Here is a 23,469-nt window from a genome sequence, read left to right as displayed (position 1 = left end):
AGTGTCCTGTCCATTCCTTTAAATTGTCCATATACTTCATCCTGGGGTAGCCACGTCCTCATTTATCCTCCATCTTCCCTTGTATGATGTCTCTTGTGAGAGAGCATTTTTTGTTTTGGCTAGAATGCCCAAAGAAGCTCATCTTTCTTTTAACAATGGCACCATAGAGTTCTCATTTGATGCCAAGTTGTTGTAGGATGCTTTGATTGGTTCTTTTCTCTCACCAGTTGATGTTTAAGAGTCTTCGGTAGAACCACGTTTCAGCAGATTGTATTCTAGCGTTATCTTTTTGTCTCAATGTCCAGCCTTCTGCCCCATATGTCACTGTAGGCCATATTATTGCCTTTAGAATTTGTATTTTTAGTTTGTTGGATAGGTGTTTGTCTTTCCAGATATTTTCAGTTCGATCATTTGTGTTTTTGCAGTAACAATACGTGTCTGGATATCTTTGGAACAGTAGCAATCATGAGATTTTAAGGAGCCCAGATATTTGAAGTGTTCAACTCTTTCAAGATCTTCGCCTTCTATTTTGATGGGTTGGTATGTGCCTTTCCCAATGTGCATTACTTTGGTCGTTTTTGCATTTAATTTCATATTCTTTAGCTTGCCTTTGTTGTTTACGTTGTCGAGGAGGCTTGCTGTTTCTTGATGGTTGTTTCCACAGAGTCGTGTCGTCTGTGTATCTCCGGTTTGATGTTTTTCTGCCTCCGACTTGGATTCCTGAATTCTCGACTTCTGCTTCTCTCATGATCTGCTCAGTGTAGATACTGAAGAGATGAGGAGAGAGGATGCATCCTTGATGAACGCCTTTTTGAATTTTGAAGGGGCTTGTGTGGTTATTGTTCCAACGGATAACAGTTTCTTGGTCTTTGTATAGCGATGCTATGACTGATATGAGGTGAAGTGGAAAGCCCATATTCTCCACTGTGTCAAAGAGTTCTGCATGACTTACATTATCAAAAGCCTTACTGTAGTCTATGAAAACTATATACCCCTCTTTTTCATTGTATTCATTAATCTTCTCAATGAGGACTTGTAATGCACATAGCATGTCAGCTGTTCCTCTTCCGGCTCCGAAACCAGCTTGTTCTTCTGCAATTTTAGTCTCTATTTTGCTCTTCAGTCTGTTTAAAATGATGCAAAGTAAAACTTTGCTTGTGTGGCTAATAAGAGCTACAGTCCGGTAATTTGAGCATTCCTTTGGGTCACCTGATTTGTAGAGCATGACAAATTCCTGCTTTTTCCATTCTTGTGGCCACTCTTGTTTTTGCCAAATTTTGGTGCATAGCAGGTGAATGGCCTGTTTTCCTAAGTTTCCAGAATGTAGTTCAGCAGGTATGTTGTCTAAACCTGGTGATTTGCCTGCTTTAAGATGTTTTATAGCATTCACAATTTCGTTCATAAGAGGCGAAGGTTCACGTTCTACTTTTACTTCTGCTGATTGGGCTGACTTCATTTTGCGGGAGGCACAAAAGCTCTTCTCCATATTCCTTCCATCCGTTCATGACTTTTTCATTTTCATTTATAGTGTTCTTTTCTTTGTCTTTCACACATAGTTGGTTAAGAAGACCATAGTTGGCCTTCTGTGCTCTGAGAGGTTGGTGCGTAGACTTGAATAAGTGTTGTTTTTGTTGGTCTTGTGTCAAGCTTTACCATAAGGATACGATCAGTTATTGGATCATAGCATATTAGGCTTTTCTTAGTCTTAGGATCTAAAATGATTGCCGCTCCATTACATCCGCCCTTGTCATTTCCACTGTATATGATGCAGTGTTCATTTGATTCAAAATGGCCACTGCCACTCCATCTGATCTCTGATAGTTCATTTTCACGTGTTCTAATTCCTTCAAGAGCAGGTACAATTTTCCAGAGTCCAATAAAGTCCTAACATTCCATATTTCTACGTTTAAAATTTTGTGTTTCCAACGAAAGGGTCCTCTCTCTTGAGATGAGTTCTTACAGGGGCCAGATGTAGAGCTCTCAGCTCGGTTTGGCTCTACTTCATCATTACTTGTATTCGCTCCTCTCTGGGAGATCCCCTCCCCAGCTGAAAAAGCCTGGTTGACCCTGGGGGTCTCAATCAACTCAGAATATCTGTTGTTTTTCTTATTTTTGACCATGACATGGGTGAGTTTTGGGCAAAGAATAAACCAGTAGTTTCCCATTGCTTTCTGGAGTGGCAGTGTACCTACTGTGCGGAGGCCCTGGCCATTTTTCCATTGGAATCTTCTGCCCACAGCTGTGATGACAAAAGCCGTTACCAAAACCACTTCTGCCGCCCTCTGACATCATCTGTCCCCTGCTTACCAGGACTTGGTGTGTGTACCCTTTAGTCTGGCCCCTCCCTTGGAGACCTGTCCAGCTGGGTTGCACCTACCAGGGGCACTAGTCCCCTGCTGGCACAGCTCCCAGGATCATAAGGACACGCAAGCCTCTCCGCCACAACAAGGCAGGTACAACAAGGCAAGACTTGTACATCAGGGACGCTAAACAGACGCTGGCCAACAGAATGGCACAACACAAAAGAGCTAACACATCAGGACAGGACTCCACAGTCTACACCATCTATACACAGTCTACACCATCTACAGGCCAGTGGCCACTCTTTCAAGGATGAGGATGTGCACATCCTTGATAGGGAGGAACGCTAGTTTGAATGAACGGGGGAGTCAAAGAGGCATCTATGTGAAGAGGGAATGACCATCCCTGAACAGGGGGGCTGGCTAAGAGTACAGCCATTATAACTCTGGTTAATGGTCACACCATATTTGCATATGAAACTGGTCATTAGTTTGGGTCGGTGTGTCACTGTATTGTTTATAAGGGTGGGGGTACCTGCAGTCACTGTATTGTTTATAAAGGTGGGGTACCTGCAGTCACTGTATTGTTTATAAGGGTGGGGACACCTGCAGTCACTGTATTGTTTATAAGGGTGGGGACACCTGCAGTCAGTTGAGACTGATGAAGCCACTTGGATGAGGGATGAAACATTTCTCACACTAAATGTTGTGTCCAGATGAACTGATTCACCTTTCTGTGATATATCAGAGTACTACGTCTACTGCATGACAATATGTCACCTAGAGTACTCACACCAACTTCAATGTCCTCAGGGAGGTCAACATGCCTACTATAACTGCCACCATCACACAACATCAGCTGAGATGGACTGGCCGTGTCCACCACATGTCGGACTCTCGCCTGCTGGAACAAGTCCTTCACTCTCGGGTCGTGACAGGACGCCATGCCCCAGCAGGACAAAAGAAGTGATATAAAGACAACATCAAGGCCCACATCAAATGTTTGGCGTCGAGCTTAACACCCGGGAACAAGCAGCAGAAACAGGGAGGCCTGGAGACCGGCTGTCCGTCAGGGTGCTGGGTGCTACAACCATGACCTCCACTGTGCTGCTGAAAACAAGCACAGACTCAGGAAGGAGCGAGCTATCAGAGAGGCCCAAACCACATCCTCAACCACTTCTTCACACCCTTGCCCACATTGCCCCAAAACATGTGGCTCCAGGATCGGCCTCTACGCCCACCTGAAGACCCACAAGGACCTAGAAGGAGGACAGTCACACGCGACCCCGAGTGACTGCCGACAATACACTGTAAGGTTTTTGTGTGTATGTGTGTGTGTGTGTGTGTGTGTGTGTGTGTGTGTGTGTGTGTGTGTGTGTGTGCGTGTGCGTGTGCGTGTGTGTGTGTGTGTACCTGCCACATCAAACTCAATCTCCAGGATGAGCTGGGCGGTGATAGAAGAGTCTCGAAGAAGCTGATTGGTTTCTTCCAGAGTAGAGTCTTCAGTAGGAACTCCATTTATAGACAATATCCTGTCTCCAATCTGTAATATACCACACCTACACACACACACACACACACACACACACAAAGTAAAAGCAACACAAGTAAAGAATATTGATAATATCGGATAAACTCATTTACTGTGTGTGTGTGTGTGTGTGTGTCTGTCTGTGTGTGCATGTGCGCATGTGTGTGTGTGTGTGTGTGTGTGTGTACCTCTCAGCAGGGCTGTCGGGATCCATGTAGGCGATGAGTGGGGGTGAGGAGAGCGTCTCGGTCGCAAACACGCCACCTTGCAGCTGAATACCGAAACCCATGATGCCATCGCTCAGCAGGGTGACCTCAGTGGTCTCCGTATGAACAACCTGACCAGCAAGACCCACGGTACTGGACGCCAGGGACACTGGGACACACACACAGCTAGATCTACATCTAGAACATGTACCAGTCTCTCAAAGCATTTCATAACACCCACCCCCATATGAAGTGCTTTCAGAGACTGGTTCTGGCTCACATCAAAAACATTATCCCCCCCACATTCGACCCACATCAGTTCGCCTACCGTCCCAAAAGGTCTACTGAGGATGCCATTACCACTGCCCTGCACGTTGCTCTGACCCACCTTGAACTTAACAACACATACATCCGGATGCTGTTTATAGATTACAGCTCTGCCTTCAACACTATCATCCCCGCCAAACTAACCACCAAACTCCTCTCCCTTGGCCTCAACCCCTCCCTCTGTAACTGGATCCTGGACTTCCTGACCAACAGACCTCAGTCTGTTAGGTTAGGTGACCACACCTCCTCCACCCTGACCCTCAGCACAGGTGCCCCTCAAGGCTGTGTTCTGAGCCCCCTCCTTTTCTCCCTCTTTACCCACGACTGCCTGCCAACTCACCCTTCAAATGTTATAGTTAAGTTTGCAGATGACTCCACAGTCATTGGCCGTATCACCAATAATGACGAGATGGCCTACAGAGACCAGATTCAGCACCTCACATCATGGTGTACTACCAACAATCTTGTCCTCAATGTGCAGAAGACAAAGGAGCTGATTGTGGACTTCAGGAGGTCTAGAAGCTGCAGCCACTCCCCCATACACATCAATGGGGTGGAAGTGGAGCGTGTTTCCAGCTTTAAATTCCTTGGATTCCACATCAGCGAGGAACTCTCCTGGACATTAAACACCCAGGCCCTTGTGAAAAAGGCCCAACAACACCTGCATATCCCGAGGAGGCTGAGGAGCGCCCGTCTACCCCCCAAAATTCTCACCAACTTCTACCACTGCACCATAGAGAGCATCCTGACCATCTGCATCTCAGTGTGGTACGGCAACTGTACCTCAGTAGACCAGAAAGCTCTGCAGCGGGTCGTCAAGGTGGCCCAGCAGATCACCGGTACCCAGCTCCCAGCCATACAAGACATTTATCACAAACGCTGCCTTCGAAGGGGTCTGAGCATCAGCAGAGATCCCACCCACCCCAACCATGGACTGTTCTCCCCCCTGTGCTCTGGGAGGCGCTACAGGAGCCTCAGAGCCCGCACTACCAGGCTCAAAAACAGCTTCTTTCCCCAAGCTGTTGCCCACCTGAACCTGGCTACCCACTGAATGTCTGTAGATATTTTATTTTGTACTCCAGCTCTCTTTTAACTTATTGTAGCTTTTGGTCTTCATGTGTGTATATCTTCTACTGTGTTTGGCCTTCATGTGTGTATATCTTCTACTGTGTGTGGTCTTCATGTGTGTATATATCTTCTACTGTGTTTGGCCTTCATGTGTGTGTATATCTTCTACTGTGTTTGGTCTTCATGTGTGTATATCTTCTACTGTGTTTGGTCTTCATGTGTGTATATCTTATACTGTGTTTGGTCTTCATGGGTGTATATCTTCTACTGTGTTTGGTCTTCATGTGTGTGTATATCTTCTACTGTGTTTGGTCTTCATGTGTGTATATCTTCTACTGTGTTTGGTCTTCATGTGTGTATATCTTCTACTGTGTTTGGTCTTCATGTGTGTATATCTTCTACTGTGTTTGGTCTTCATGTGTGTATATCTTCTACTGTGTTTGGTCTTCATGTGTGTATATCTTCTACTGTGTTTGGTCTTCATGTGTGTATATCTTCTACTGTGTTTGGTCTTCACGTGTGTATATCTTCTACTGTGTTATTGGTCTTCACGTGTGTATATCTTCTACTGTGTTTGGCCTTCATGTGTGTGTATATCTTCTACTGTGTTTGGTCTTCATGTGTGTATATCTTCTACTGTGTTTGGTCTTCATGTGTGTGTATATCTTCTACTGTGTTTGGTCTTCATGTGTGTATATCTTCTACTGTGTTTGGCCTTCATGTGTGTGTATATCTTCTACTGTGTTTGGTCTTCATGTGTGTATATCTTCTACTGTGTTTGGTCTTCACGTGTGTATATCTTCTACTGTGTTTGGTCTTCATGTGTGTATATCTTCTACTGTGTTTGGCCTTCATGTGTGTATATCTTCTACTGTGTTTGGTCTTCACGTGTGTATATCTTCTACTGTGTTTGGCCTTCACGTGTGTGTATATCTTCTACTGTGTTTGGTCTTCACGTGTGTATATCTTCTACTGTGTTTGGCCTTCATGTGTGTGTATATCTTCTACTGTGTTTGGCCTTCATGTGTGTATATCTTCTACTGTGTTTGGTCTTCACGTGTGTATATCTTCTACTGTGTTTGGTCTTCATGTGTGTATATCTTCTACTGTGTTATTGGTCTTCACGTGTGTATATCTTCTACTGTGTTTGGCCTTCATGTGTGTGTATATCTTCTACTGTGTTTGGTCTTCACGTGTGTATATCTTCTACTGTGTTTGGTCTTCATGTGTGTGTATATCTTCTACTGTGTTTGGTCTTCATGTGTGTATATCTTCTACTGTGTTTGGTCTTCATGTGTGTATATCTTCTACTGTGTTTGGCCTTCATGTGTGTGTATCTTCTACTGTGTTTGGTCTTCATGTGTGTATATCTTCTACTGTGTTTGGTCTTCATGTGTGTATATCTTCTACTGTGTTTGGTCTTCATGTGTGTATATCTTCTACTGTGTTTGGCCTTCATGTGTGTGTATATCTTCTACTGTGTTTGGTCTTCATGTGTGTATATCTTCTACTGTGTTTGGTCTTCATGTGTGTGTATATCTTCTACTGTGTTTGGTCTTCATGTGTGTGTATATCTTCTACTGTGTTTGGTCTTCATGTGTGTGTATATCTTCTACTGTGTTTGGCCTTCATGTGTGTGTATATCTTCTACTGTGTTTGGTCTTCATGTGTGTATATCTTCTACTGTGTTTGGTCTTCACGTGTGTATATCTTCTACTGTGTTTGGTCTTCATGTGTGTATATCTTCTACTGTGTTTGGCCTTCATGTGTGTATATCTTCTACTGTGTTTGGTCTTCACGTGTGTATATCTTCTACTGTGTTTGGTCTTCACGTGTGTATATCTTCTACTGTGTTTGGCCTTCATGTGTGTGTATATCTTCTACTGTGTTTGGTCTTCATGTGTGTATATCTTCTACTGTGTTTGGTCTTCATGTGTGTATATCTTCTACTGTGTTTGGTCTTCACGTGTGTATATCTTCTACTGTGTTATTGGTCTTCACGTGTGTATATCTTCTACTGTGTTTGGCCTTCATGTGTGTGTATATCTTCTACTGTGTTTGGTCTTCACGTGTGTATATCTTCTACTGTGTTTGGTCTTCATGTGTGTATATCTTCTACTGTGTTTGGTCTTCATGTGTGTATATCTTCTACTGTGTTTGGTCTTCATGTGTGTATATCTTCTACTGTGTTTGGTCTTCATGGGTGTATATCTTCTACTGTGTTTGGCCTTCATGTGTGTGTATATCTTCTACTGTGTTTGGTCTTCATGTGTGTATATCTTCTACTGTGTTTGGTCTTCATGTGTGTATATCTTCTACTGTGTTTGGTCTTCATGTGTGTATATCTTCTACTGTGTTTGGTCTTCATGTGTGTATATCTTCTACTGTGTTTGGTCTTCATGTGTGTATATCTTCTACTGTGTTTGGTCTTCATGTGTGTATATCTTCTACTGTGTTTGGTCTTCATGTGTGTATATCTTCTACTGTGTTTGGTCTTCATGTGTGTATATCTTCTACTGTGTTTGGTCTTCATGTGTGTATATCTTCTACTGTGTTTGGTCTTCATGTGTGTATATCTTCTACTGTGTTTGGTCTTCATGTGTGTGTATATCTTCTACTGTGTTTGGTCTTCATGTGTGTGTATATCTTCTACTGTGTTTGGTCTTCATGTGTGTATATCTTCTACTGTGTTTGCTGTGTGTTTATGTGTGTCTGTCTTGCACTGTTTGGTGAAGCCACAGCCCTCATTTCATTTTCAACATGTGCCTGCACATTGTTTAAATGACAATAAACTGAACTCAATTGAATAGATCTACATCTAGAATATGTACTAGATCCACACCTACAACATGTTCTAGATCTAGAACATGTACTAGATCCACACCTACAACATGTTCTAGATGTACATCTAGAACATGTTCTAGAGCACAGTAGCAGTTATGACCATGATTTGAACTGATTTGATAAATTGGATAAAAAAAATCCTGGATATATCTACGGGTCAAAGGTGACACCCACAGGAACTCTTGAAGTCCTTTTTCTTCATCTTCCTCCTCATCAGTGTACCGCGGGGGCTTGTGGGATACATATTCCTGGGCAGGGTGCTCATGTTGAGGGATGAGAGACTATACGCCGACATGGAGCCTGGAGAGAAAGACTGACCCAGAGCTAGAGAGAGACAGAGAGAGAGAAACAGAAACAGAGAGAGAGCGACAGAGAGACAGACAAAGAGAGACAGAGACAGACAAGAGAGAGACAGAGCAAGACAGAGAGACAGAGACAGAGACAGACAAGAGAGAGACAGAGCAAGACAGAGAGACAGACAAGAGAGACTCAATTCAATTGAAAGAGATTGAATTGAGTTGAGAGAGACAGAGAGAGAGAGAGCAAGACAGAGACGGAGACAGACGAGAGAGACTCAGTAAAAAGCCACAGACAGAAAACACAAGGAAAGCAGGAGAGGAGGAGGACATACGAGGGTTGGTGGTCTTGTTGCGAGCGAGGGATCTGGAGGACGAGTGGTCAGGGTGGTAGGTGTTGTAGTGCTGATATGGGGGGAGGGGAGGGGAGGATGAACCCCCACTTTCCCATGGGAGGGGGCGTGTGCTGCGCTGGACCTTAACTAGACACACACACACACACACACAGACACACACACACACACACACAGACACACACAAACACTCGCACGCATGCATGCACAAACACACACACACACGCACACAAACACACACATACACACATATACACACATAATAGATCGGGTTCACACAAGAGGAGAGGTTGAAGGTTAAAGGTCAACTTGCTGCTGTTTGAGAATCCAGTCCTGGAACTAAACCGACTGATATTACTACTGTAATTACTACTGTAATACTACTAGAGTTACTACTCTCGTAGCCCCCCTTCCCATCCACCCCTGTATGTCTGTGTTATGTTTATCTGTTGTCTTGTTTCACTCCGTTTATTGTAAAGCCACTTTGAGTGTTAGAAAAGCGCAATATAAGATTGATTTATTATTATTATCATTACTGTAATATCAATACTGTAAGTAGCAGGAGACGGACGGTTGACAAAGAAAATGACGGTGTTTGTGTTTTTTTTCTGAAAACAGCTGTTGTTCTCAACAGGTCTCATGATGTCATCTACAGTCAGAAGACTGGTTGTTCTCAACAGGTCTCATGATGTCATCTACAGTCAGAAGACTGGTTGTTCTCAACAGGTCTCACGATGTCATCTACAGTCAGAAGACTGGTTGTTCTCAACAGGTCTCACGGTGTCATCTACAGTCAGAAGACTGGTTGTTCTCAACAGGTCTCACGGTGTCATCTACAGTCAGAAGACTGGTTGTTCTCAACAGGTCTCATGATGTCATCTACAGTCAGAAGACTGGTTGTTCTCAACAGGTCTCACGGTGTCATCTACAGTCAGAAGACTGGTTGTTCTCAACAGGTCTCATGGTGTCATCTACAGTCAGAAGACTGGTTGTTCTCAACAGGTCTCACGATGTCATCTACAGTCAGAAGACTGGTTGTTCTCAACAGGTCTCATGATGTCATCTACAGTCAGAAGACTGGTTGTTCTCAACAGGTCTCATGATGTCATCTACAGTCAGAAGACTGGTTGTTCTCAACAGGTCTCATGATGTCATCTACAGTCAGAAGACTGGTTGTTCTCAACAGGTCTCATGATGTCATCTACAGTCAGAAGACTGGTTGTTCTCAACAGGTCTCATGATGTCATCTACAGTCAGAAGACCGGTTGTTCTCAACAGGTCTAATGATGTCATCTACAGTCAGAATACCGGTTGTTCTCAACACGTCTCATGTTGTCATATACAGTCAGAAGACTGGTTGTTCTCAACAGGACTCACGATGTCCTCTACAGTCAGAAGACTGGTTGTTCTCAACAGGTCTCACGATGTCATCTACAGTCAGAAGACTGGTTGTTCTCAACAGGTCTCACGATGTCATCTACAGTCAGAAGACTGGTTGTTCTCAACAGGTCTCACGATGTCATCTACAGCCAGAAGACTGGTTGTTCTCAACAAGTCTCATGGTGTCATCTACAGTCAGAAGACTGGTTGTTCTCAACAGGTCTCACGAGGTCATCTACAGTCAGAAGACTGGTTGTTCTCAACAGGTCTCATGATGTCATATACAGCCAGAAGACCGGTTGTTCTCAACAGGTCTCACGATGTCATCTACAGTCAGAAGACTGGTTGTTCTCATGTTGTCATATACAGACAGAAGACCGGTTGTTCTCAACAGGTCTCACGGTGTCATCTACAGTCAGAAGACTGGTTGTTCTCAACAGGTCTCATGATGTCATCTACAGCCAGAAGACCGGTTGTTCTCGACAGGTCTCACGATGTCATCTACAGTCAGAAGACTGGTTGTTCTCATCAGGTCTTATGATGTCATCTACAGTCAGAAGACTGGTTGTTCTCATCAGGTCTCATGTTGTCATATACAGCCAGAAGACCGGTTGTTCTCATGTTGTCATATACAGCCAGAAGACCGGTTGTTCTCAACAGGTCTCACGATGTCATCTACAGTCAGAAGACTGGTTGTTCTCATGTTGTCATATACAGACAGAAGACCGGTTGTTCTCAACAGGTCTCACGATGTCATCTACAGTCAGAAGACTGGTTGTTCTCAACAGGTCTCATGATGTCATCTACAGCCAGAAGACCGGTTGTTCTCGACAGGTCTCACGATGTCATCTACAGTCAGAAGACTGGTTGTTCTCATCAGGTCTTATGATGTCATCTACAGTCAGAAGACTGGTTGTTCTCATCAGGTCTCATGTTGTCATATACAGCCAGAAGACCGGTTGTTCTCATGTTGTCATATACAGCCAGAAGACCGGTTGTTCTCAACAGGTCTCACGATGTCATCTACAGTCAGAAGACTGGTTGTTCTCATGTTGTCATATACAGCCAGAAGACCGGTTGTTCTCAACAGGTCTCACGATGTCATCTACAGTCAGAAGACTGGTTGTTCTCAACAGGTCTCATGATGTCATCTACAGTGAGAAGACTGGTTGTTCTCATCAGGTCTCATGATGTCATCTACAGTCAGAAGACTGGTTGTTCTCAACAGGTCTCACGATGTCATCTACAGTCAGAAGACTGGTTGTTCTCATCAGGTCTCATGTTGTCATATACAGCCAGAAGACCGGTTGTTCTCATGTTGTCATATACAGCCAGAAGACCGGTTGTTCTCAACAGGTCTCACGATGTCATCTACAGTCAGAAGACTGGTTGTTCTCAACAGGTCTCATGATGTCATCTACAGTCAGAAGACTGGTTGTTCTCATCAGGTCTCATGTTGTCATATACAGCCAGAAGACCGGTTGTTCTCATGTTGCCATATACAGCCAGAAGACTGGTTGTTCTCAACAGGTCTCACGATGTCATCTACAGTCAGAAGACTGGTTGTTCTCAACAGGTCTCATGATGTGGAGTCATCTGCACATTTCTCACAAGGTTAGCAGTGTTGGAAAGAGCAGGCGAGGTAAATAAATGCAGAGCAGTTCATGACATCAATCATCCACCAGAGTCCTCTGCTGTCTGTCTCCATCCACTCCAGTACAACTACATATTCTGTCGATATCCTTTCTATCAAGATGGAGAATCAGTAGACCAGTACACGGCTCAGTTTTACCAGAACCACATCAATACCCCAACACACCACACACTTCACCTTGTCCCTCTGGCTGTGTGGTTGTGCTTAAGTGTGTGTGTGTGTGTGTGTGTGTGTGTGTGTACCTTGTTCAGGTCCCTGTAGGGCCAGTCTCGTTTGGTGGTGTGGTAGAATTTCCATCCGGACATGTTGACAGGCAGCAGCCAGCAGCTGAGTGGCTTCAGCCAGAGAACAAAACTCCATCGACGTCCCATCAACAGATAGGATGTGGTCACCAGCATGGAGCGCACCGCACCTACAACAAACATACACACACACACACACACACACACACAGACGAAGATTAATCTGTACACCACACATCGGGCAGGTTATTTGGGGTTGGGGTTAAAGGTCAGGGTTCGGGGGCCTTACCTGTCTGCGATGCTGGCAGGCTTTACCTTGTCGATAACGATGACCTGTTTGTTGCAGAATATGGAGGTGGATAATGCCACGCCCAGACTGGAGCCGGCTGTTTTAGCAACTTCCACCAGCAGCGGCCCAGATGCCGAGGCCACCGAGTCTGAGGAGAGCAAGACATGAGACATGAGGACACTAGACATGAGACATGAGGACATGAGACATGAGGACATGAGCATATTGGACATGAGGGCATTAGACATGAGACATGAGGACATGAGAACATGAGAAAGACATGAGCGCACAATACCGGCTGGCTGGGGTGATAATACACACCTATGAAGTGATCGCATTAATTCTTGTCCTAGCATCCATGTGCATTTACATACATCCATACAATTTTCATGGCTGGAAAAATGAACGGGACGTTGGGATCCTGTCTGCGAGTCAGTCCCTACTTACAACATGATGAGTTTGCTCAGTATAGAGGACCCGTGCTGCAGTCTCTCTGTGTTAACACAACTTATTATCTTTTTAAAAGACATTATGACAGGTACGGTGTGGTTGTTGTGTCGTCCTCTGACAAATCTGTCGTTTCTCCGATAGATGAAATGTGGCTCGCTAAAAAGCTTAATTTCATTTTTTGTATCCCAATAAATACTGATCTCTCCTCTTAATTATTCTGTTCCCATCTGTCGAAACAGGTGTGATATAAATTAGCGGTACCACCATGACGTAGCAAGGAAGAGGGCGGCGGAGAGGAGCAAGATGCTAAGCCAGGTACGAACATAGTCCTGAACTATTTACATTGAGGTGAAATCAGAACATCACTTTAGAGGCCTATTTAATTACTCTATGACAGGCCGATCCATCCGCCTGCAGTGTGACGTCACACAGGACAGAAGCAGCGACGAAACCGTGGTGCTTTTTCACAACTGTCGCTGGAGGCCCACTGGGGACTGGGGTTCGCGCCCCGGTCTCGTCAGATCCGACTATGGCCGGACTCGATGAAGCAGCAATCATTGGCAACGCTGTCTTCGGGAGGGGGGCGGAGTCGGCTTGTGTTCGTCATGTAAATGCGTCTCTGTGTGTGACGGAAAAACAGTGGTTCGGCTTGGATTCGCCTTGTCACGAAAGTGGGGAGGCGCTTTCCTTCGAGACTGCCGGCCGGAGAGATGCAGTTGGCGAACGCATGCAATACGAGGGTGGGTGTTTGAATTAAAATAGGGATCAATTGGCCACTAAATTGGGAGAAAAAAGGGGAAAATCAGAAAAAAAAAAAAAAACAACTGTCGCTGGAGGCGCTGCCGCTGTTTTGCACTGAAATTGGCGATGGGACAACAGTGCAGAACCTGCAGAGACCAATGCGTCAAAGGCGCAGCTGAGAACGTGTCAGCATGCCATGCCATGTCATGTTATGTCGTGTTATGTCATGTCGTGCCATGTTATGACATGTCATGCCATGTCCTGTCATGTTATGTCATGTTATGTCATGTCCTGCCATGTCCTGTCCTGTCATGTCATGTCTTTATATTTGGAACACTCAGATTTATAAATGTAAACCCATGATTTGGAAGTTTTTGCTGTTTAATAAACGAAATTCTGAATGAATGTTTACACATTTCTGCTTTGATTCTTACATAAATTTAATAAATAAGTAAGAAAATAAGTATGGGACTTCCGGTTATGGTGGCGTGCTAGGCAGAAGTGCTCCCCTCGGCTCCACAGAAAAATCTCTAAAATCCTGATTAAAACTCACATTCCTGCTTATAAACAACAAATCGCTAGTCAGATAAAGTGCTGATACATCGATGCCTACAAAAAAAAAACTGAAGTCTGGACACCCGTCGGTTGTACAAGTGGAAAAAAATATGGAAATGTCAGGCTAAACGGCAGAGCACGAAGACGACGCCGAAACTCGTTGGCCTACGTCACAAGAGGACGAGACAAGTGCTAAACCTGAAACAATCCTATCAGCTATCAAGAATATGAAAGCTGAAATATCTGCAAGATTTGATGGCTTAACAGCCGCTATCGAGGGCATGCGTAAAGAAACAAGTGGTTGTACAGAACGTATGACCCAGGCTGAAGTACGTACATATATCTACCGCGGCAGATGATGTAGCATCCTTGCTAGCTAAAGTTAAGTCACTGGAGGCTAAAAATAAGGATTTGGCTGGTAAAGTGGACGACCTCGAGTCTAGATCAAGAAGATTGAACCTGAATCTAATCGGTCTGCCAGAGAAGGTAGAAGGGACGGATGCATGCGCATTTCTCGAAAAATGGATACCAGAAGCGCTGGGCATGGAGAACACTAAGCGGACCCTGGAAAGAGCACACCGAATCGGATTGAGAAAGGACACGAATGCGCCACCAAGACCGGTCATAATGCTATTCCAGAACTACAGGGAAAAGACGCTTGTGATGAACGCAGCGAGGGCAAAGAAACGAGTCCTATTTAAGGATCAGCCCGTGAGGTTCTACCCAGACCTGTCCGCCGGAGTGCACAAACCACACAACATGTTCGACACCGTGCGACAGAAGCTTCGAGTCATGGGGACTCAGTATGGCTTGTTGTTCCCTGCCCGACTACTGGTAACACACGGGGGCCAGACACGCACGTTTGGTAGCCCCAGCGACGTGGAGAAGCTCACTGAGGGGATCAAGTGAAGCGCGGAGGGTACTGAATAAAAACTAGGCTATTTAGCCTACACATTAAATGCACTGACGCTGATATTTGTTTTTCTTTTTACTTTCTCTCTCTAAATCAGCTCTTACAAAAGCAATGAGAGATTTAGGCTAACTGCAGAGACAGCTCCCAGAGAAGACTCCTGAGTTATTATTTTTATGTTTATTGCCTGGGCGTATTGGACTTATCCTACAGAGTGCCCATTTTTATAATTTATTTTTCTAAACTGTCTACTATGACGACAAGAGACGTGGACTCTATCCTGCACGGGACTGTCCTGTCTTTTGTCCCGTCCCTTGTAGGCCACTGAGACTGACACGAAGGCAACAACAGGACGAGGACATCATAGGCTACGTGAATATAGGTCTTCAGAGTGATTTAAGACTATTATTGCTCGTGTCGGTTTGGCCTGGATTTCTTGTATTGACTACGGGACTATAGGCGATGGAGCTGAGCTGGCGCGTGCCTGTTTCTCAGGGAGACCATAGCCTACGCGAGGTAATCCTAAAACAAGTGCAGAAAAGTTGAATCGCTTGCAGTTCCGGAGTCTTGACATGGTGGGCTACTACTGATTTGGTTTAATATAATCATTCGTGAGTTAATTTTATGTTTGATTAATGGCAGCGGATTTTAAGTGGAGGAGTGGTGGGAATAGTATAGCAGGACAATCCTGGCGGTTGTGTGGAGTTGTCAACAGCTGTACCGACAAGTTGCAAGTAAAGGGAGGAGGGGGGGGGGCTGTATATTTGCGCTGTGGGTTATGGGGATATATATAACGCAGAGTTCAAGGTTAGCGTTGTTCATGTTTTTAGGTTTGTTTCTCAAGTGTAAAATTCTACTCTTTTCCTATATGGGAATTAATATGTGTGTTAATTACTATGTTAAATGAGGTCAGGCTTAAATCTACATCCTGGAATTGCAGAGGTTTACAGAAACTAAAAAAGGTTAAACGGGTGGTACATAGGTTGAAACATATGCATTCAAAGATTGTGTTTCTACAAGAAACACATCTACTGGTACAAGATAATTCTAAGATTAGGAAAAGATGGCAGGGGCAAGTGTTTTCAGCTTCTTTCTCTACACATGCACGAGGAGTTATGGCTCTCATACATAAATCAATACCGTTCCACACGCAACATGTAATTGAGGATAAAGCTGGAGGATACTTAATAGTACAGGGTAGACTCCTATCAGAAAGTCTGCATTTAATCAATGTATATGCCCCCAATGATGACGACCCCAAATTCTTTAATAACTTGTTTTTAACCTTTTCAACATTGTCTAGTAATAACATAATCACTGGGGACTTTAATTGTACATTAAATCCGACTAAAGACCGGTCATCGGGTCCGGATCCGACACATCCAAGGAGTAGGAAGGCTATACATGAATTCATCAAAGAGCTGTAATTGTAATTTCCTCTTTGCTTTTGTTCCCAGACGGTATTGTTGTAATGCACATGTTTTTGTAATTATTATTGAAAAATCAATAAAATATATTGATAAAAAAGAAAGTATGTAAGTAAGAAAATAGTTATAATAGTATGCATATTTATGTTATTTTTTATATTATTTTTTTCACTGTTCAACACAGGCCATTTCGGAAGGGACATTAAATACATGACAATAGAATACAAAGAATTGTGTTTTACTTTTGTACAGCTATAAACTATTGCTACTACACTATGAAACCTCACCTATCACAGAGATGTCATACTCGATGAGGAACGAATAAACTATTGCTACTACAGTATGGAGCCTCACCCATAACAGTAACGTCATACTCGATGAGGAACGTATAAACTATTGCTACTACACTATGGAGCCTCACCCATAACAGTAACGTCGTACTCCATGAGGAACGAATAAACTATTGCTACTACACTATGGAGCTTCACCCATAACAGCAATGTCATACTCCATGAGGAACGAATAAACTATTGCTACTACACTATGGAGCTTCACCCATAACAGTAATGTCATACTCGATGAGGAACGTATAAACTATTGCTACTACACTATGGAGCCTCAACCATAACAGTAACATCATACTCGATGAAGAACGTATAAACCATTGCTACTACACTATGGAGCCTCAACCATACCAGTAACGTCATACTCGATGAAGAACGTATAAACCATTGCTACTACACTATGGAGCCTCACCCATAACAGTAACGTCGTACTCGATGAGGAACGTATAAACTATTGTTACTACACTATGGAGCCTCACCCATCACAGACACGTCATACTCGATGAGGAACGTATAAACTATTGCTACTACACTATGGAGCCTCAACCATAACAGTACTCGATGAGGAACGTATAAACTATTGCTACTACACTATGAAACCTCACCCATCACAGATACGTCATACTCGATGAGGAACGTATAAACTATTGCTACTACACTATGGAGCCTCACCCATAACAGTAACGTCGTACTCGATGAGGAACATATAAACTATTGCTACTACACTATGGAGCTTCACCCATAACAGTAACGTCGTACTCGATGAGGAACGTATAAACTATTGCTACTACACTATGGAGCCTCACCCATAACAGTAAAATCGTACTCGATGAGGAACGTATAAACTATTGCTACTACACTATGGAGCTTCACCCATAACAGTAACGTCATACTCGATGAGGAACGTATAAACCATTGCTACTACACTATGGAGCCTCACCCATCACAGACACGTCGTACTCGATAAGGAACGTATAAACCATTGCTACTACACTATGGAGCCTCACCCATAACAGACACGTCATACTCGATGAGGAAGGTATAAACCATTGCTACTACACTATGGAGCCTCACCCATAACAGACACGTCATACTCGATGAGGAACGTATAAACCATTGCTACTACACTATGGAGCCTCACCCATCACAGACACGTCATACTCGATGAGGAAGGTGGCCTCCTGACCACATTGCTTCAGGATGCTGATGGCTTCTGACAGGCTGGTGCCATGAAGACGAATACCATCAATACTTAACAAACGATCACCTGGTTTCAGGGTTCCTTCTCTGGAGGCATAACCAGAAACACACAAGTTATTGATTATTGGTCCATAGATCTATGATTGATCACCACTCCCACTAAACGAGTCTGTGTTTGATTAGAAGTCCTGTTGGCGCTCTCACCTGTCAGCTGGCCCACCGGGCCTGATGGTTGTTATGACGATAGGACGGGACTTATTCCTGTCTTCATGAGCCCCACCTAAAGACACACACATGCATGCACACAGGTGTAAACACACACACACACAAAGAAAAAACATTGAAGTTTTGGTGTTCATTTTTAGGGCACAGATGTAAAAGTCATGCCCTCACAAACACACACACACACACACACACACACACACACACACACACACACACACACACACACACACACACACTCCTCACCTCTGATAACGAAGCCGAATGTGTTTCCGTCTTTGTGAAGCGTCACCTCCACATTCTTAAACATGACCCCTGACCCCTGGACAGCTGGAATCAATGGTATCAACATCGTTAGAAATAAGTGTCTCTGTGCTAACACGTTGTAGTAATTATCATATTCACTGCTCATATTAACATGATCACATTCACTGCTCATACTAACATGATCATATTCACTGCTCATACTAACATGATCATAATCACTGCTCATGTTAACATGATCACATTCACTGCTCATACTAACATGATCATATTCACTGCTCATACTAACATGATCACATTCACTGCTCACACTAACATGATCATATTCACTGCTCATACTAACATGATCATAATCACTGCTCATGTTAACATGATCACATTCACTGCTCATACTAACATGATCATATTCACTGCTCATACTAACATGATCATATTCACTGCTCATACTAACATGATCACATTCACTGCTCACACTAACATGATCATATTCACTGCTCATACTAACATGATCATAATCACTGCTCATGTTAACATGATCACATTCACTGCTCATATTAACATGATCATATTCACTGCTCATACAAACATGATCACATTCACTGCTCATATTAACATGATCATATTCACTGCTCATACTAACATGATCACAATCACTGCTCATACTAACATGATCACATTCACTGCTCATATTAACATGATCACATTCACTGCTCATACTAACATGATCACATTCACTGCTCATATTAACATGATCATATTCACTGCTCATACTAACATGATCACATTCACTGCTCATACTAACATGATCATAATCACTGCTCATATTAACATGATCACATTCACTGCTCATACTAACATGATCATATTCACTGCTCATATTAACATGATCACATTCACTGCTCATACTAACATGATCATAATCACTGCTCATATTAACATGATCACATTCACTGCTCATACTAACATGATCATATTCACTGCTCATATTAACATGATCACATTCACTGCTCATACTAACATGATCACATTCACTGCTCATACTAACATGATCATAATCACTGCTCATACTAACATGATCACAATCACTGCTCATACTAACATGATCATATTCACTGCTCATATTAACATGATCATATTCACTGCTCATACTAACATGATCACATTTACTGCTCATACTAACATGATCATATTCACTGCTCATACTAACATGATCACATTCACTGCTCATACTAACATGATCATAATCACTGCTCATACTAACATGATCATATTCACTGCTCATATCAACATGATCATATTCACTGCTCATACTAACATGATCATAATCACTGCTCATATTAACATGATCATATTCACTGCTCATATCAACATGATCATATTCACTGCTCATACTAACATGATCATAATCACTGCTCATATTAACATGATCATATTCACTGCTCATACTAACATGATCATAATCACTGCTCATATTAACATGATCATATTCACTGCTCATACTAACATGATCACATTCACTGCTCATACTAACATGATCATAATCACTGCTCATACTAACATGATCATATTCACTGCTCATATCAACATGATCATATTCACTGCTCATACTAACATGATCATAATCACTGCTCATATTAACATGATCATATTCACTGCTCATATCAACATGATCATATACACTGCTCATACTAACATGATCATAATCACTGCTCATATTAACATGATCATATTCACTGCTCATATTAACATGATCATAATCACTGCTCATATTAACATGATCATAATCACTGCTCATACTAACATGATCAAAATCACTGCTCATATTAACATGATCAAAATCACTGCTCATATTAACATGATCATAATCACTGCTAATACTAACATGATCATATTCACTGCTCATATCAACATGATCACATTCACTGTTCATACTAACATGATCATAATCACTGCTCATATCAACATGATCATATTCACTGCTCATATTAACATGATCATATTCACTGCTCATATTAACATGATCACATTCACTGTTCATACTAACATGATCATAATCACTGCTCATACTAACATGATCATAATCACTGCTCATATCAACATGATCATATTCACTGCTCATATTAACATGATCATATTCACTGCTCATATTAACATGATCACATTCACTGTTCATACTAACATGATCATAATCACTGCTCATACTAACATGATCACAATCACTGCTCATACTAACATGATCACATTCACTGCTCATACTAACATGATCATAATCACTGCTCATATTAACATGATCACATTCACTGCTCATATTAACATGATCATATTCACTGCTCATATTAACATGATCATAATCACTGCTCATATTAACATGATCATATTCACTGCTCATATTAACATGATCATAATCACTGCTCATATTAACATGATCATATTCACTGCTCATACTAACATGATCATAATCCCTGCTCATATTAACATGATCATATTCACTGCTCATATTAACATGATCACAATCACTGCTCATACTAACATGATCATATTCACTGCTCATACTAACATGATCATATTCACTGCTCATATTAACATGATCACATTCACTGTTCATATTAACATGATCACATTCACTGCTCATACTAACATGATCATATTCACTGCTCATATTAACATGATCACATTCACTGCTCATATTAACATGATCATAATCACTGCTCATATTAACATGATCATAATCACTGCTCATACTAACATGATCATATTCACTGCTCATACTAACATGATCATATTCACTGCTCATACTAACATGATCATATTCACTGCTCATACTAACATGATCATAATCACTGCTCATATTAACATGATCATAATCACTGCTCATACTAACATGATCATAATCACTGCTCATATTAACATGATCACAATCACTGCTCATATTAACATGATCATAATCACTGCTCATACTAACATGATCATATTCACTGCTCATACTAACATGATCATAATCACTGCTCATACTAACATGATCATATTCACTGCTCATACTAACATGATCATATTCACTGCTCATACTAACATGATCATATTCACTGCTCATACTAACATGATCATATTCACTGTTCATACTAACATGATCACATTCACTGCTCATACTAACATGATCATATTCACTGCTCATATTAACATGATCACATTCACTGCTCATATTAACATGATCATAATCACTGCTCATATTAACATGATCATAATCACTGCTCATACTAACATGATCATATTCACTGTTCATACTAACATGATCATATTCACTGTTCATACTAACATGATCACATTCACTGCTCATATTAACATGATCATATTCACTGCTCATATTAACATGATCACATTCACTGCTCATATTAACATGATCATAATCACTGCTCATATTAACATGATCATAATCACTGCTCATACTAACATGATCATATTCACTGTTCATACTAACATGATCATATTCACTGCTCATACTAACATGATCATATTAACAACTGTAATTACTGCTTTTACAAATCAGGCCGGAAAAAGACATGAAATATGACATTTAATGAGGTTTACAACAATGTTTGTTTTTTCCCCTTTTCTCCCCAATTGTACCTGGCCTATTACCCCACTCTTCCAAGCCGTTCCAGTCTTTGCTCCACCCCCTCTGCCAATCCGCGGAGGGCTGCAGACTACCACATGCCTCCACCAATACATGTGGAGTCACCAGCCACTTCTTTTCACCTGACAGTGAGGAGTTTTAACAGGGGGACGTAGCACGTGGGAGGATCACGCTATTCCCCCTAGTCCCCCCCCCCAAAATAGGCGCCCCGACCGACCACAGGAGGCGCATACCCCCATCCGGCTTCCCACCCACAGACACAGCCAATTGTGTCTGTAGAGATGCCCCACCAAGTCGGAAGTAATATGGGGATTCGAACGGGCGATTCTCATGTTGGTAGGTAACGGAACAACAATGTTTCTATATCCAGGGGCGCAACGAGGGGGGTGCAGAGGGTGCAATGCTCACAGGCGCCGCATCAGCGGGGGCGCCAAAACACCGTATGCAAAAAAATTATTAGAATTAAAAAATGTGATATGTAACGATATATTCTAATCCAAAATTCTCATCTAAGTAATAGTATTTATAAATATTAAACTTTTAAAAAACAAATAGGCCTATAACCAGAAATTGTTTACTGTACACTGTGCTTTGGGTGCCCCTGCTGATGCAGCGCCTGTCTGCATTGCACCCTCTGCACCACCCCCCCCCCCCGTTGCGCCTCTGATATCATATCATATCTTATAGCATATCGTCACATTGGTTAGTATGGGAATGTGTTGAAGACGCAGCAAAGCACAACAGAAATTCACATTTGGTCTGAATGTGAATTTGCAAAACCAAAAGTAATGAAATGATCAGTGTTTATCATGGGAGCAGAACTGAAGCGTTCGTGCCGAGGCAGGTAAGTGGACCAGTGGTTCTAAGTGATATAGAAAGGTGTTGAACATACAGACGGGTGGGAGTTCGTACTCCACCTCCAACAGAACTCGCTCTCCCACGTTCTTCAGCAGGCTGATGATCTCATCGTGTCTGAACTTGGTCAGGTTGATGCCGTTTACGGAGCGAATGTAGTCGCCCACATTCAGCTGGTCACTCCTGAAAGAACAGACCTTCTTGAGACCTTCGTTTCAACCAGCCGCCATCTGACTAGTCATGATGAGGAGCATGCCTTTATTACAATGTTATAACCAGCTGTTATGGCATGCTCAGCTACCCGGCCTGGTTACACTGCCCATTATTGTGTGTGTGTGTGGGGGGGTGTGTGGGGGTGTGTGGGGGGGGGTGTTACCTTG

At 42.7% G+C, this 23,469-nt stretch overlaps 1 protein-coding gene across 1 annotated transcript in view; it reads right to left on the bottom strand.

Moving 5' to 3' along the window:
- grip1 (glutamate receptor interacting protein 1) overlaps positions 1–23,469 on the bottom strand; it is a 132,366-nt gene that overhangs the window by 37,542 nt on the left and 71,355 nt on the right. The window contains exons 3-12 of the mRNA XM_056275893.1: positions 23,466–23,469; positions 18,586–18,669; positions 18,322–18,397; positions 18,059–18,204; positions 12,491–12,638; positions 12,202–12,371; positions 8,908–9,054; positions 8,451–8,600; positions 4,020–4,206; positions 3,714–3,859 (exon numbers count right to left, since the gene is read on the bottom strand). The exon at positions 23,466–23,469 is cut by the window's right edge and continues 132 nt beyond it. Of these exons, the coding sequence (XP_056131868.1) occupies positions 3,714–3,859; positions 4,020–4,206; positions 8,451–8,600; positions 8,908–9,054; positions 12,202–12,371; positions 12,491–12,638; positions 18,059–18,204; positions 18,322–18,397; positions 18,586–18,669; positions 23,466–23,469 (1,258 nt within the window). The remainder of the gene's footprint in view (positions 1–3,713; positions 3,860–4,019; positions 4,207–8,450; positions 8,601–8,907; positions 9,055–12,201; positions 12,372–12,490; positions 12,639–18,058; positions 18,205–18,321; positions 18,398–18,585; positions 18,670–23,465) is intronic.

Source organism: Lampris incognitus, chromosome 3 (genome assembly GCF_029633865.1).
Source record: "Lampris incognitus isolate fLamInc1 chromosome 3, fLamInc1.hap2, whole genome shotgun sequence".
NCBI lineage: Eukaryota > Metazoa > Chordata > Actinopteri > Lampriformes > Lampridae > Lampris > Lampris incognitus.
The sequence above is the reverse complement of the archived record's forward strand: the minus strand, read 5'-3'. Positions and strand labels throughout refer to the sequence as shown.